General features: G+C 47.6%; 1 protein-coding gene across 5 annotated transcripts in view; it reads right to left on the reverse strand.

Annotated features, from left to right (window-relative positions):
• MOB3B (MOB kinase activator 3B) overlaps positions 1-14,499 on the reverse strand; it is a 208,847-nt gene that overhangs the window by 135,753 nt on the left and 58,595 nt on the right. For 3 of the 5 annotated variants that reach the window (XM_056520891.1, XM_056520881.1, XM_056520901.1), the window contains exons 2-3: positions 4,693-4,730; positions 957-1,484 (exon numbers count right to left, since the gene is read on the reverse strand). In XM_056520891.1, coding sequence (XP_056376866.1) covers positions 957-1,374 — 418 coding nt within the window. In that variant the 5' untranslated portion in view covers positions 1,375-1,484; positions 4,693-4,730. Of the gene's footprint in view, positions 1-956; positions 1,485-4,692; positions 4,731-14,412; positions 14,433-14,499 lie in introns of those variants that run through there. The other 2 variants (XM_056520910.1, XM_056520915.1) reach the window with 2 other exon arrangements.

The raw sequence follows: 14,499 nt of genomic DNA on the forward strand, positions 1-14,499 counted from the left end.
AAGGCTAACCATTTCCCCATGTCAAAAGGGCTTAAAGGAGTAGTCTCATGAAAAAAATGTATCCTCTATCTGCAGGGTCGGGGATATATTCAGAGCGATGAGCCCCTGCGATCTCCTGTATGGACCCTGGCTCTCCCCTGGAGCAGCGCATCACGAACCCGGCCCAAAGCGAGTGGGGGTCGTGACGTGGCACTCCAGGGGAGAGCTGGGCCCTCCGCCATCTAAAACGCCATCAGACCCTCCGCCATCTAAAACGTATCCCCTATCCTGCAGTAAACAGGTTCCAAAAGCAGTTGAACAGGAGCTGAGCTGCAGTAACCAGGCCTGCTCAATATGCAGTGAATAAAGTAAACTGCCCCCGTTGGCCCCATCTGGCCCCGTTCACTATAAAATTTACCTGAGGATAGGCCATCAATCACATTAGCCAAGAAATCCTTTATAACTTATACTGGATGCTATGACAACATCTCCTGGTGTAAAAATAACGTATGGAGCATAATGAAATCCAAAATGCTTCAGTTTTCTGAAATGAGCCACAATAAGGAGGCCCTATACATGTGGGCAGCTTTACTGAATAGTAGACATCACCAACCTGATAAGCATTATGTAGGACAATGTTGGTCCTTATGTAATTCAAAACAACCATATTTATAAACAAAAGATTGTTTAGTGAAAAGCCATAAAAATTCTGAATTGAATATAAAATATTGATATAAAAACAAGAACAAAAAATTATTTACATGATTTATGTTCAAATAGCCCTCAGAAGTCTATCAATTGCACAGAACACAAATTCATGCTCAGATTTTAGTTGTAAAGACCTAATAAACCATTTTTTCACCTAATAAACAATGGTGAGAAGTATAACACGTCAAAATAAATGTAATAGATTTACATTTATTTGTCCCTTGAAAGAATCTTAGTAAACAACAACTCAAGATAATGTTTTGACTTACCTACACTTGTAGGGAATATATCTTCATTGTTGATTTGTACTTCAATCCAATCCATGAGAAGGTTCATATACTGAGGTGCTGGTAAGGCAGTGGGCTTCTTGTATTTCATGTCATCTTGCCATCTATACTCGTATTTTGGACCTCCAGACATAACAGGACATGTCCTTTCAGTGCAAAAGTCACATATGGTACCATAGATGAGGTTAATCCTATTGAAAAAGTCAACCACGTGAACAGCCACCCAGTCATTCAGGTCTTCCCCACTGGGAAGTTGAACTGTGGCTTTCAAGTCAACTCCAGAACTTAAAGAAGCTTGTGCCCGTTTATGTAACTCAAACCTCTGTGTGCCAGGATCAAATTTTCTTTTAGGCCTGAAAGTCTTGTCTTTGTTAAATACTTGCTTTAGTCCTATAGACATGGCTTTTATAGGTGTGCTATATCCTTGAGATCACACAAAGTGAACTGTGTTGGTACAGGATGACAGAATACAAATAAGTGTCCACCTAGTTACTGGGAAACTTCATTTTTCTGGGAAAAAAGTAAGTGTATTATATTAATGTACATTAAAACATTTATATCAATGAAATCTATTAGCAACAGCACAACAATGCATTAGGGAAGCTAATAGCCAACTTATTGCCTGTAAGTTATGTGAAGAACTATTTTCCAACTACTTATCCCTTACTTTACCTATAGGTACTTGTGGAAGTACAGTAAGTGCAAAGCAAATAGGGAGATTACATTTTAAGTGTGCTCCTGAACTGTGTGCTCAATGGACTACATTGTTACTTAGGGTGCGTTCACATGGCCGTTTGCCCCCGTTTTTTTCCCTGTTTCAGCTCCGTTTTTGCATATTGTAAACGGATTAAAAACAGTTTAAAAAAAATCCCATTCATGTCAATGGGATTTTTTTACAATCAGTTTACATCCGTCTGCACCTGTTTGGACTCATTTCGGTTTTTTTCATGGAAGAAAAAAACGGCACATGCAGTAATTTTTCTTCCGTGAAAAAAACGGAAGAAAACACGGACATCATAATTTTAACATTGAAGTCTATGGCAAACGGATGAACCTTTAATGTCATCCGTTTGCACCCAGGTTTAAAATATCAGTAATTACATCTGAGCATGCTCAGAAGAGGTGACATCAGCAGACGCCTACAAGTCTGTTCCATGATGGGAGTAGTAATTCCCCAGCTGCTGGAGTCTGCCGGTGGCTGAGGGGGGACTACATTAGTGTTTGTACTACAACCCCCATCATGGATCAGACTCTGTTCCATGTTGGGGGCAGTAGTACAAGGGCTGAGGGATTGATCGCACCAGGTCTCACTTCTGAGACCCGATCCGATCAGGAGTTATTAAGCAGGGGAGCAGGCGGCATGGTCCGCAACCCTGCGATCACCGATGTATTTTACTTTCATTTTTAAATTCCCAGCGGGGAGCTCTGAATGGCCCTTACTGAGGAGCCAATCAGGGCTCCGTGCAGGGATTTTTAAAATGGACAATGTATATTAAAAGCGCTGTGGGGGGCAAGATATATAGCGCTATATATCTAGCCCCCCACATAAAGATATAACCCCCGCCAGCGCAAAAATATATACCCCCGGAGTATATATATGTGTGACCCCTCGCCAGCGCATTTATAATGTAACCTCCCCTGCGCCTTTATAATTATATACCCCCCGCCAGCGCAATTATCAATATATACCCCCCACCAGCGCATTTATGTGACCCCCCCGCTGGCGCATACAGTGGTCCCTAAACATACGATGGTAATTCGTTCCAAACGACCCATCGTTTGTCGAATCCATCGTATGTTGAGGGATCCGTGCAATGTAAAGTATAGGAAGCTGTACTCGCCTGTCCCCGTCGCTCCGGACCAGGTCCTCACCGCTCCCGATGCTGTCCCAGGGGCTCCCGATGCTGTCCCGCTGCTCCGGTGTCTTCTTCGCGATCCTCCGGTGTCTTGCGCATCTTCTGCAGGGTCCGGGCCTCGCTTTCTGGTGACGTTATAACGCTGCTACGCCGGTGCGGCGTGCGTAGTGACGTAATAACGACGCCGGAAAGCAAGGCCCGGACCCTGGAGAAGATGCGCAAGACACCGGAGGATCGCGAAGTGGACCCGGAGCAGCGGGAATAGGTAAGCGAACCTGTCTGGGATGCTTAAACTGCTATCCGACAGCAGCTTAAGCATTTTGCGCTGTCGGATAGCAGTTAATGCGATGGCCCCGACATATAAAAGCATCATATGTCCATGCTTACATCGACATGCGATGGCCTCTGAGAGGCCATCGTATGTCGATTTTATCATATGTCGGGGCCATCATAGGTCGGGGGGTTACTGTATGTCATTACTGCAGCGCGATGTATGAATAGTATTTTACTAGCAGAGCATCGCACCAGCTGCTGCCGGCACGATGCTGTTGATAGAATACTATTCATACATCGCGCTGCAGAGGCATATTATATAGAAGTGCTGTGGGGGCCAGATATATAGTATTATCTGGCCCCCACAGCACTTCTATATAATATGCCCCTGATGCATGAATGGGGCATATGCCCCCGATGCATGAATAGTATTCTATCAGCAGCATCGCGCCGGCCGCGGCTGGTGCGATGCTCTGCTAGTAAAATACTATTCATACATTGCGCTGCAGTAATGACATATGCGCCAGCGGGGGGTCACATAAATGCGCTGGCGCGGGGTATATATTGATAATTGCGCTGGCGGGGGGTATATAATTATAAAGGCGCAGGCGGGGGTTACATTATAAATGCGCTGGCGGGGGGTCACACATATATATACTGCGGGGGTATATATTTTTGCGCTGGCGGGGGTTATATCGTTATAAATGCGCTGGGGGGCTAGATATATAGCGCTATATATCTTGCCCCCCCCCCCCACAGCGCTTTTAATATACATTGTCCATTTTAAAAATCCCTGCAGGGAGCCCTGATTGGCTCCTCAGCCATTCAGAGCTCCCTGCGGGGAATTAAAAAAATACAGAACATCGGTGATCGCAGGGTTGCGGACCATGCCGCCTGCTCCCCTGCTTAATAACATCGGATCGGGTCTCCGAAGTGAGACCCGATGCGATCAACCCCTTAGCCCCTCTACTACTACCCCCATCATGGAACAGAGTCTGTTCCATGATAGGGGTAGTAGTACAAACACTAATGTAGCCTCCCCAGCCACCGGCAGACTCCTGCAGCCAGGAACTACTACTCCCACCATTGAAACAAGTCTGTTCCATGATGGGAGTAGTACTAGTACTGGCTGCAGGAGTTGGTAGGTGGCTGATTTTTTCATTCAAAAAAATAATAATAAATAAATAAACGGATTAAAAACGGTTCAAACCGGATACCCGTTTGCTCAGCCGCTTGCATCCATTTTTTTAAATCCGTTTTTTTTTTAACGGAACGGGGGCAAACGGCCGTGTGAACGCACCCTTACCTTTGCCAGCGACTCCCACATATTGGGTACAGTTGACTACATTTTACCAAATCCATGTTACAAATTTGACACACAGGCAACACTTCCAAATGACTCATGTGTCATTTCTTACTGCACTATTCCTCTGCACGGTCATCTCTAGTGGTTTACCACCTACTCCTTCTTGGTTACCTTACATTTGGAGCAGTCCTGACTAAATGGGAAAACAGGATACAACTGAGTGGAGATTTTCTATACAATTGGAAGAATCAAAGCTAATAACTGTAAACAGAACAATCCTTACCCTTCATTACATCAGCGTGTTTTCCCTTACATATAGCCCTATTGGAAAAAAGGAATGAAAGAAAACAAGGAAGAAATATGAGTTTATTTTATACTGATGAATGAAGAAAATAAGCCCATGCCACTAGGCTCAGTTCACACAACTGTCATGGTTTCTGCAGTGTTGGGCCTGTCAAGTGAGATACCAACTGAATGTATTAACATACAGTGGGGATCAAAAGTTTGGGCACCCCAGGTAAAAATTTGTATTAATGTGCATAAAGGCTACCACCAGGCTAGTATGTCTTGGCATACCTATTATTTTCAAAGTGTACGACACTTTTCCTTACAAAGCCATACAGTACAAATTCCTTACAAAGCCATACAGCACACATGACATGCCATGCATTTATCTGTAATGGGACTCTATGGGTGATGTATGGATGTGTAAGATTATATATAACGGAATTCATTAGATATTTCCATCAGATGCATATGTAGGAAGATTTTTTACAATGGGAGGCAAAAAGAGAGCACAGAGGTGATTGGTAGTGTGTTCCCAAAGATGTCCCCTTGGTTAATCTCATCAATTATGTTCATGGGGTAGTCAGGGAGATATGGTTATGAATTTTATCTATGTAGTTAGTCATTAAAGTCAGCTATTATTAAAAAGTTTAGTATTTTACAAAAAATGCAATTGTAGCATGTTTATAATTACAGTAAATATGCAACTACTGACATAAAACAAACCTGAACATTACTTGCCTTTTACATCTTACTTCACATACCTGTAACCTGCACTGTGCAGATATAGTATGTGCTACAGAGGTCATCCCAAGTTAAAGAATAACCAGTCAAGAAATCCATTCTATAAGCACCTCACCATATCATGAGTTACCTGCCTTCGCTGTTATGTCATAAGTCAGATAACTCTATATCATATGCCATTAATCACAGTGTAACTCACATCCCATTATGAACATGACGCACATTATAGTGTTATACTGTGGGGAATAGCTTTATAAAAATACCCCTGAATCAATTGTCCTTTTTAGCAATCTATATAAAATTACCTTTAATGTGACAGATGCTGAAAAGTCAAACAGTCAAGCAGTTACCCCTCCAATCTTGACTAACATTCTTCTCCTCCCTTTCCATCACTAACAGCCACTTCCACTACTTGGTTGTTACGCCGAGCACTCACGGCGTCTCTCTCTCTGCAGCGCCCCGGTCAGACCCGCTGACCGGGAGCGCTGCACTGACATTGCCGGCGGGGATGCGATTCGCATAGCGGGACGCGCCCGCTCGCGAATCGCATCCCAAGTCACTTACCCGTCCCGGTCCCCGGCTGTCATGTGCTGACGCGCGCGGCTCCGCTCTCTAGGGCGTGCGCGCGCCAGCTCTCTGAGACTTAAAGGGCCAGTGCACCAATGATTGGTGCCTGGCCCAATTAGCCTAATTAGCTTCCACCTGCTCCCTGGCTATATGACCTCACTTCCCCTGCACTTCCTTGCCGGATCTTGTTGCCTTGTGCCAGTGAAAGCGTTTAGTGTTGTCCAAAGCCTGTGTTTCCAGATCTCCTGCTATCCTTTTGACTACGAACCTTGCCGCCTGCCCCGACCTTCTGCTATGTCTGACCTTGCCTCTGCCTAGTCCTTCTGTCCCACGCCTTCTCAGCAGTCAGCGAGGTTGAGCCGTTGCCAGTGGATACGACCTGGTTGCTACCGCCGCAGCAAGACCATCCCGCTTTGCGGTGGGCTCTGGTGAATACCAGTAGCATCTTAGAACCGGTCCACCGGCACGGTCCACTCCTATCCCTCGCTGACACAGAGGATCCACAACCAGCTAGCCGAATCGTGACAGTAGATCCGGCCATGGATCCCGCTGAGGTCCCGCTGCCAGTTGTCGCCGACCTCACCACGGTGGTCGCCCAGCAATCGCAGCAAATTGCCCAACAAGGACAGCAGCTGTCGCAGCTGACCACCACGTTACAGCAACTTCTGCCACTGCTACAGCAGCAACCATGTAACTATGTAACTATCTCCTCCGCCAGCTCCTGCACCTCCTCCGCAGCGAGTGGCCGCTCCTAGCCTCCACTTGTCCCTGCCGGACAAATTTGATGGGGACTCTAGACTCTGCCGTGGCTTCTTGTCTCAATGTTCCCTGCATATGGAGATGTTGTCGGACCAATTTCCTTCAGAACGGTCTAAGGTGGCGTTCGTAGTGAGTCTTCTATCTGGAAAGGCCTTGTCTTGGGCCACACCGCTCTGGGACCGCAATGATCCTGCCACAGCCACAGTCCAGTCCTTCTTCGCTGAAGTCCGTAGTGTCTTCGAGGAACCAGCCCGAGCTTCTTCTGCCGAGACTGCCCTGCTGAACCTGGTCCAGGGTAATTCTTCAGTGGGCGAGTACGCCATCCAATTTCGTACTCTCGCTTCCGAATTATCTTGGAATAACGAGGCTCTCTAAGCGACCTTTAAAAAAGGCCTATCCAGTAACATCAAGGATGTGCTGGCCGCACGAGAGATTCCTGCCAACCTGCAAGAACTTATCCATTTGGCCACCCGCATTGACATGCGTTTTTCTGAGAGACACCAGGAGCTCCGCCAGGAAAAAGACCTAGATCTCTGGGCACCTCTCCCACAGTATCCTCTGCAATCTACGCCTGTGCCTCCCGCCGAGGAGGCCATGCAAGTGGATCGTCTCGCCTGACCCAGGAAGAGAGGACTCGCCATAGGGAAGAAAATCTTTGTCTGTACTGTGCCAGTACCGAACATTTCTTGGTGGATTGCCCTATTCGTCCTCCACGTCTAGGAAACGCACGCACGCACCCAGCTCACGTGGGTGTGGCGTCTCTTGGTACGAAGTCTGCTTCTCCACGTCTCACGGTGCCCGTGCGGATTTCTCCTTCTGCCAACTCCTCCCTCTCAGCCGTGGCCTGCTTGGACTCTGGTGCCTCTGGGAATTTTATTCTGGATTCTTTGGTGAATAAGTTCTGCATCCCGGTGACCCGTCTCGTCAAGCCGCTCTACATTTCCGCGGTCAACGGAGTTAAATTGGATTGCACCGTGCGTTACCGCACAAAACCCCTCTTAATGTGCATTGGACCCCATCACAAAAAGATTGAATTTTTCGTCCTTCCCAATTGCACCTCTGAAGTCCTCCTCGGTCTGCCATGGCTCCAGCTTCATTCTCCCATCCTTGACTGGACCACCGGGGAGATCAAGAATTGGGGCTCTGCTTGCCACAAGAAATGTCTCTCCTCTGCTCCCAGTTCCGTCTGTCGGGCCTCAGTGTCTCCTCCTGTGCCTGGTCTCCCCAAGGCCTATCGGGACTGTGCCATGCCTCCTCATAACCCCCGTCCTGGTGACACCCTGCCCCGTGCCAAGCTTCACCCTCTGCCCTCCCTCCCCATTCCCACTCCTGCTGTACTGCCTGCCTTTGAGGAAACCCTACAATCACTCCTGACCGGGAGCGCTGCACTGACATTGCCGGCGGGGATGCGATTCGCATAGCGGGACGCGCCCGCTCGCGAATCGCATCCCAAGTCACTTACCCGTCCCGGTCCCCGGCTGTCATGTGCTGGCGCGCGCGGCTACGCTCTCTAGGGCGCGCGCGCGCCAGCTCTCTGAGACTTAAAGGGCCAGTGCACCAATGATTGGTGCCTGGCCCAATTAGCCTAATTAGCTTCCACCTGCTCCCTGGCTATATGACCTCACTTCCCCTGCACTTCCTTGCCGGATCTTGTTGCCTTGTGCCAGTCAAAGCTTTTAGTGTTGTCCAAAGCCTGTGTTTCCAGATCTCCTGCTATCCTTTTGACTACGAACCTTGCCGCCTGCCCCGACCTTCTGCTACGTCTGACCTTGCCTCTGCCTAGTCCTTCTGTCCCACGCCTTCTCAGCAGTCAGCGAGGTTGAGCCGTTGCCAGTGGATACGACCTGGTTGCTACCGCCGCAGCAAGACCATCCCGCTTTGCGGCGGGCTCTGGTGAATACCAGTAGCATCTTAGAACCGGTCCACCAGCACGGTCCACTCCTATCCCTCGCTGACACAGAGGATCCACAACCAGCTAGCCGAATCGTGACAGTAGATCCGGCCATGGATCCCGCTGAGGTCCCGCTGCCAGTTGTCGCCGACCTCACCACGGTGGTCGCCCAGCAATCGCAGCAAATTGCCCAACAAGGACAGCAGCTGTCGCAGCTGACCACCACGTTACAGCAACTTCTGCCACTGCTACAGCAGCAACCATGTAACTATGTAACTATCTCCTCCGCCAGCTCCTGCACCTCCTCCGCAGCGAGTGGCCGCTCCTAGCCTCCACTTGTCCCTGCCGGACAAATTTGATGGGGACTCTAGACTCTGCCGTGGCTTCTTGTCTCAATGTTCCCTGCATATGGAGATGTTGTCGGACCAATTTCCTTCAGAACGGTCTAAGGTGGCGTTCGTAGTGAGTCTTCTATCTGGAAAGGCCTTGTCTTGGGCCACACCGCTCTGGGACCGCAATGATCCTGCCACAGCCACAGTCCAGTCCTTCTTCGCTGAAGTCCGTAGTGTCTTCGAGGAACCAGCCCGAGCTTCTTCTGCCGAGACTGCCCTGCTGAACCTGGTCCAGGGTAATTCTTCAGTGGGCGAGTACGCCATCCAATTTCGTACTCTCGCTTCCGAATTATCTTGGAATAACGAGGCTCTCTAAGCGACCTTTAAAAAAGGCCTATCCAGTAGCATCAAGGATGTGCTGGCCGCACGAGAGATTCCTGCCAACCTGCAAGAACTTATCCATTTGGCCACCCGCATTGACATGCGTTTTTCTGAGAGACACCAGGAGCTCCGCCAGGAAAAAGACCTAGATCTCTGGGCACCTCTCCCACAGTATCCTCTGCAATCTACGCCTGTGCCTCCCGCCGAGGAGGCCATGCAAGTGGATCGGTCTCGCCTGACCCAGGAAGAGAGGACTCGCCATAGGGAAGAAAATCTTTGTCTGTACTGTGCCAGTACCGAACATTTCTTGGTGGATTGCCCTATTCGTCCTCCACGTCTAGGAAACGCACGCACGCACCCAGCTCACGTGGGTGTGGCGTCTCTTGGTACGAAGTCTGCTTCTCCACGTCTCATGGTGCCCGTGCGGATTTCTCCTTCTGCCAACTCCTCCCTCTCAGCCGTGGCCTGCTTGGACTCTGGTGCCTCTGGGAATTTTATTCTGGATTCTTTGGTGAATAAGTTCTGCATCCCGGTGACCCGTCTCGTCAAGCCGCTCTACATTTCCGCGGTCAACGGAGTTAAATTGGATTGCACCGTGCGTTACCGCACAAAACCCCTCTTAATGTGCATTGGACCCCATCACAAAAAGATTGAATTTTTCGTCCTTCCCAATTGCACCTCTGAAGTCCTCCTCGGTCTGCCATGGCTCCAGCTTCATTCTCCCATCCTTGACTGGACCACCGGGGAGATCAAGAATTGGGGCTCTGCTTGCCACAAGAAATGTCTCTCCTCTGCTCCCAGTTCCGTCTGTCGGGCCTCAGTGTCTCCTCCTGTGCCTGGTCTCCCCAAGGCCTATCGGGACTGTGCCATGCCTCCTCATAACCCCCGTCCTGGTGACACCCTGCCCCGTGCCAAGCTTCACCCTCTGCCCTCCCTCCCCATTCCCACTCCTGCTGTACTGCCTGCCTTTGAGGAAACCCTACAATCACTCCTGACCGGGAGCGCTGCACTGACATTGCCGGCGGGGATGCGATTCGCATAGCGGGACGCGCCCGCTCGCGAATCGCATCCCAAGTCACTTACCCGTCCCGGTCCCCGGCTGTCATGTGCTGGCGCGCGCGGCTACGCTCTCTAGGGCGCGCGCGCGCCAGCTCTCTGAGACTTAAAGGGCCAGTGCACCAATGATTGGTGCCTGGCCCAATTAGCCTAATTAGCTTCCACCTGCTCCCTGGCTATATGACCTCACTTCCCCTGCACTTCCTTGCCGGATCTTGTTGCCTTGTGCCAGTCAAAGCTTTTAGTGTTTGTCCAAAGCCTGTGTTTCCAGATCTCCTGCTATCCTTTTGACTACGAACCTTGCCGCCTGCCCCGACCTTCTGCTACGTCTGACCTTGCCTCTGCCTAGTCCTTCTGTCCCACGCCTTCTCAGCAGTCAGCGAGGTTGAGCCGTTGCCAGTGGATACGACCTGGTTGCTACCGCCGCAGCAAGACCATCCCGCTTTGCGGCGGGCTCTGGTGAATACCAGTAGCATCTTAGAACCGGTCCACCGGCACGGTCCACTCCTATCCCTCGCTGACACAGAGGATCCACAACCAGCTAGCCGAATCGTGACATTGGTGATGTGTTGTCTTGTACCTCCCGGGCATGCACAGTCCAGAAAAGCACACTTCCTGGTCATGGACAGGGCACTTTCAATGAAACTGGGCAGTTAATACATTGCTGCTCTCTGTATGCCCACCAAGTACAAAGCAACCACACATTCACAACTATTGGAGGAGCTACATAATGAGAAAGGATTTCAGTCAAGCTGGGACACAGCAGTATGGATATGGCACTATGCGACGCTTCAGCAGTGTCACCGGCTGAGTAGAAGTATCATCAAGCAGGTCATTTTGATTCTCATACTCAATTTAACTATATAAAGAAACCCATTTTCTGTAAGATTATAGAGAAAATATATAGGTTGAACCTCTTTAAGGCAGCTACCTAAAATTGCATGGAAAAGTGGTCTTTAAAATGGTACTCCGGTGGAAAAAATTGTAAACTACTTCTATTTAACAATCTTAATCCTTCCAGTACTTATCAGCTGCTGTATACTACAGAGGAAGTTCTGTTGAATTTCTTGTCTGTCTGACCACAGTACTCTCTACTGACATTATGGTCCATGTCAGGAACTGTACAGAGCAGGAACAAATCCTCATGGAAAACCTATCCTGCTCTGGACAGTTCCTGACATGGACAGAGGTGTCAGAAGAGAGCACTGTGGTCAGACAGAAAAGAACTTCAAAGAGAAAAGACTTCCTCTGTAGTATACAGCAGCTGATAAGTACTGTAAAAATGAAGATGTTTAAATAGAATGGACATCAAACACAAGCTACATTTTTTATGATGAAGGAAAAACTATTTAAGAGCCTAAAATACTAAGTATGTATTAAGTTTAAGCCAAGTTACACTAAGAAGGCCCAAGCACATAAGATTAGATTAGAAGATGCCTGCAACACAAACAGATGGGTATTCATATCTTTTTGATCTACAGTATCTGACTGTCAGCTGATCCTAACAGACGGCTTGCTTTCAGTATACAAGCAATACTGGGCCTGTTGATAGGGATTACATGCTATGGCAAAGCTCCAGCTGCCATCTCCCCCCACACTGTCTGAAATTATTAAAGATGTATTTGAATTTGTGCCAACAACTTGTAAATATGCCTCCACATGTATGCACTGAAGAGCCCCATAACCCCAAGAACCCCATAAAAGCTGTCTACAAAGGAGTGACTTCCTTTTGGAGGAGCTTCTGGTTCAACTCGTATGAGATAGTGCTCTTCCCTTTTGAAGAAAGTTACATAGCATACTTTTAGTAGGTAGATCTATAGGATATGTACTTTTGCCCTTAGCTCATGAACAGAGTTATAGCTGGTATTGTAACCAGGCAGCATTCCACAGATAAAATCTAACTATAATACACTGCTCAAAAAAATAAAGGGAACACTGAGATAAAACATACTAGATCTGCTGACAACAAAATCACACAAAAATGATCAATGGAAATCAAATTTATCAACCCATGGAGGTCTGGATATGGAGTCACACTCAAAATCAAAGTGGAAAAAACCACACTACAGGCTGATCGAACTTTATGTAATGTCCTTAAAACAAGTCAAAATGAAGCTCAGTAGTGTGTGTGGCCTCCTTGTGCCCGTATGACCTCCCTATAATGCATGGGCATGCTCCTGATGAGGTAGCGGATGGTCTCCTGAGGGATGTCCTCCCAGACCTGGACTAAAGCATTCACCAACTCCTGGACAGTCTGTGGTGCAACGTGGCGTTGGTGGATGGAGCAAGACATGATGTCCTAGATGTGCTCAATCAGATTCAGGTCTGGGGAATGGGTGGGCCAGTCCATAGCATCAATTCCTTCCTCTTACAGGAACTGCTAACACACTCCAGCAACATGAGGTCTAGCATTGTCTTGCATTAAGAGGAACCCAGGGCCAACCGCATCAGCATATGTTCTCACAAGGGGTCTGAGGGTCTCCTCTCGGTACATAATGGCAGTCAGGCTACCTCTGGCAAGCACATGGACGGGCTGTGTGGCCCCCCAAAGAAATGCCACCCCAAACAATTACTGACCCAACGCCAAACCGGTCATGCTGGAGGATGTTGCAGGCAGCAGAACGTTCTGCCCTGCTTTTCTGAGTGGATGGCAGTTTGGCGGGAGGGAGCCTCGTACCAGAAAAAAGATACTTTACAAAGGTTCTTATATTACTGTACTACAGATTTATGCAAAGATTGCTGAAATAACAATTCCTGTTTCAATCTTTTTATTAAACATTTTTAAAATGACAATTCCTATTTAAATGAACACTGTCAGATACAAAAACTTTTGATATGTTGTAAAGCATGTATAACCAATAGGTTTTGCAATTGCTTTCATTAGAAAATGTTCAGTATTTCATACTGAAAAAGCCAGTCAAACAACTGACCCCCTGTCTGCTTGGACACATACTAGTCCTGCTGTGTCCATGCGTCATCACCTATGTCATGGACACACTTCCTTGATTGACAGCTGTGAGCGCAGGGGTCACAGCTGGAGGAAAAATCCTCCCACTGTCAGCTTGTGTCCCGCTACTGTCAGTGAGGACATGCTGGGAGTTGTAGTTTTGCTAATGCTAGGGGAGATGTGAGCAGACAGCATACTCAGGGAGGGGGCGGAGATCCAGACAGTGAGGCCACGCCCCCTCCCTTTGAGAGGAATTTAGACTAGTGAGCTAAATTAAAAGTGTAATAAAAAAAAAGGTGCTAAACATATAAAAATAATAGATGTACATGGTCAGGATTAGGTTCTGAGTGATATATATATAAAAAAAAAAGTTTTTTTGTTGGATCTGACGGGTACTCTTTAAGGACTAAAGGGGAACTTGGGTCAAAAGATTGGCCCGCAAAAGGGTGACACTGGAGGGAGGTATGTATTAGTGATCCATACACTACAGGTCAGCTGATAAGCTCCCCACGTAAAATTACCTATAGGTTAAAGGGCTACTCCGGTGAAAAACATTTTTTTTTATATTAACTCTTGCCAGAAAGTTAAACAGATTTGTAAGTTACTTCTATTAAAAATATCTAAATCCTTCCAGTACTTATCAGCTGCCGTATTGCTCCACAGGAAGTTGTGTAGTTCTTTCTGTCTGACCACAGTGCTCTCTGCTGACACCTTTGTCCATGTCAGGAACTGTCCAAAATAGCAAATCCCCATAGAAAACCTCTCCTACACTGGACAGTTCCTGGCATGGACAGAGATGTCAGCAGAGAGCACTGTGGTCAGACTGGAAAGAACTACACAACATCCTCTGTAGCTCTATACAGCAACTGATCAGTACTGGAAGGGTTAAGATTTTTAACTAGAAGTAATTTACAAATATGTTTAACTTTCTGGCATCAGTTGATCCTGGGGCAGGCTAAGAGGACAGATCAATTTGGGTTTATGGCTATGTTCAGAGTACATGTTCACAAAGCAAGAATATAGGGGGAGATATATCAAAACCTGTGTAGAGGAAAAGTTTCCAAGTTTTCCATAGCAACCAATCAGATTACTACTTTCATTTTTCAGAGACTATCTGATTGGTTGCAA

The sequence above is a fragment of the Hyla sarda genome, chromosome 1 (genome assembly GCF_029499605.1).
Source record: "Hyla sarda isolate aHylSar1 chromosome 1, aHylSar1.hap1, whole genome shotgun sequence".
Lineage (NCBI taxonomy): Eukaryota > Metazoa > Chordata > Amphibia > Anura > Hylidae > Hyla > Hyla sarda.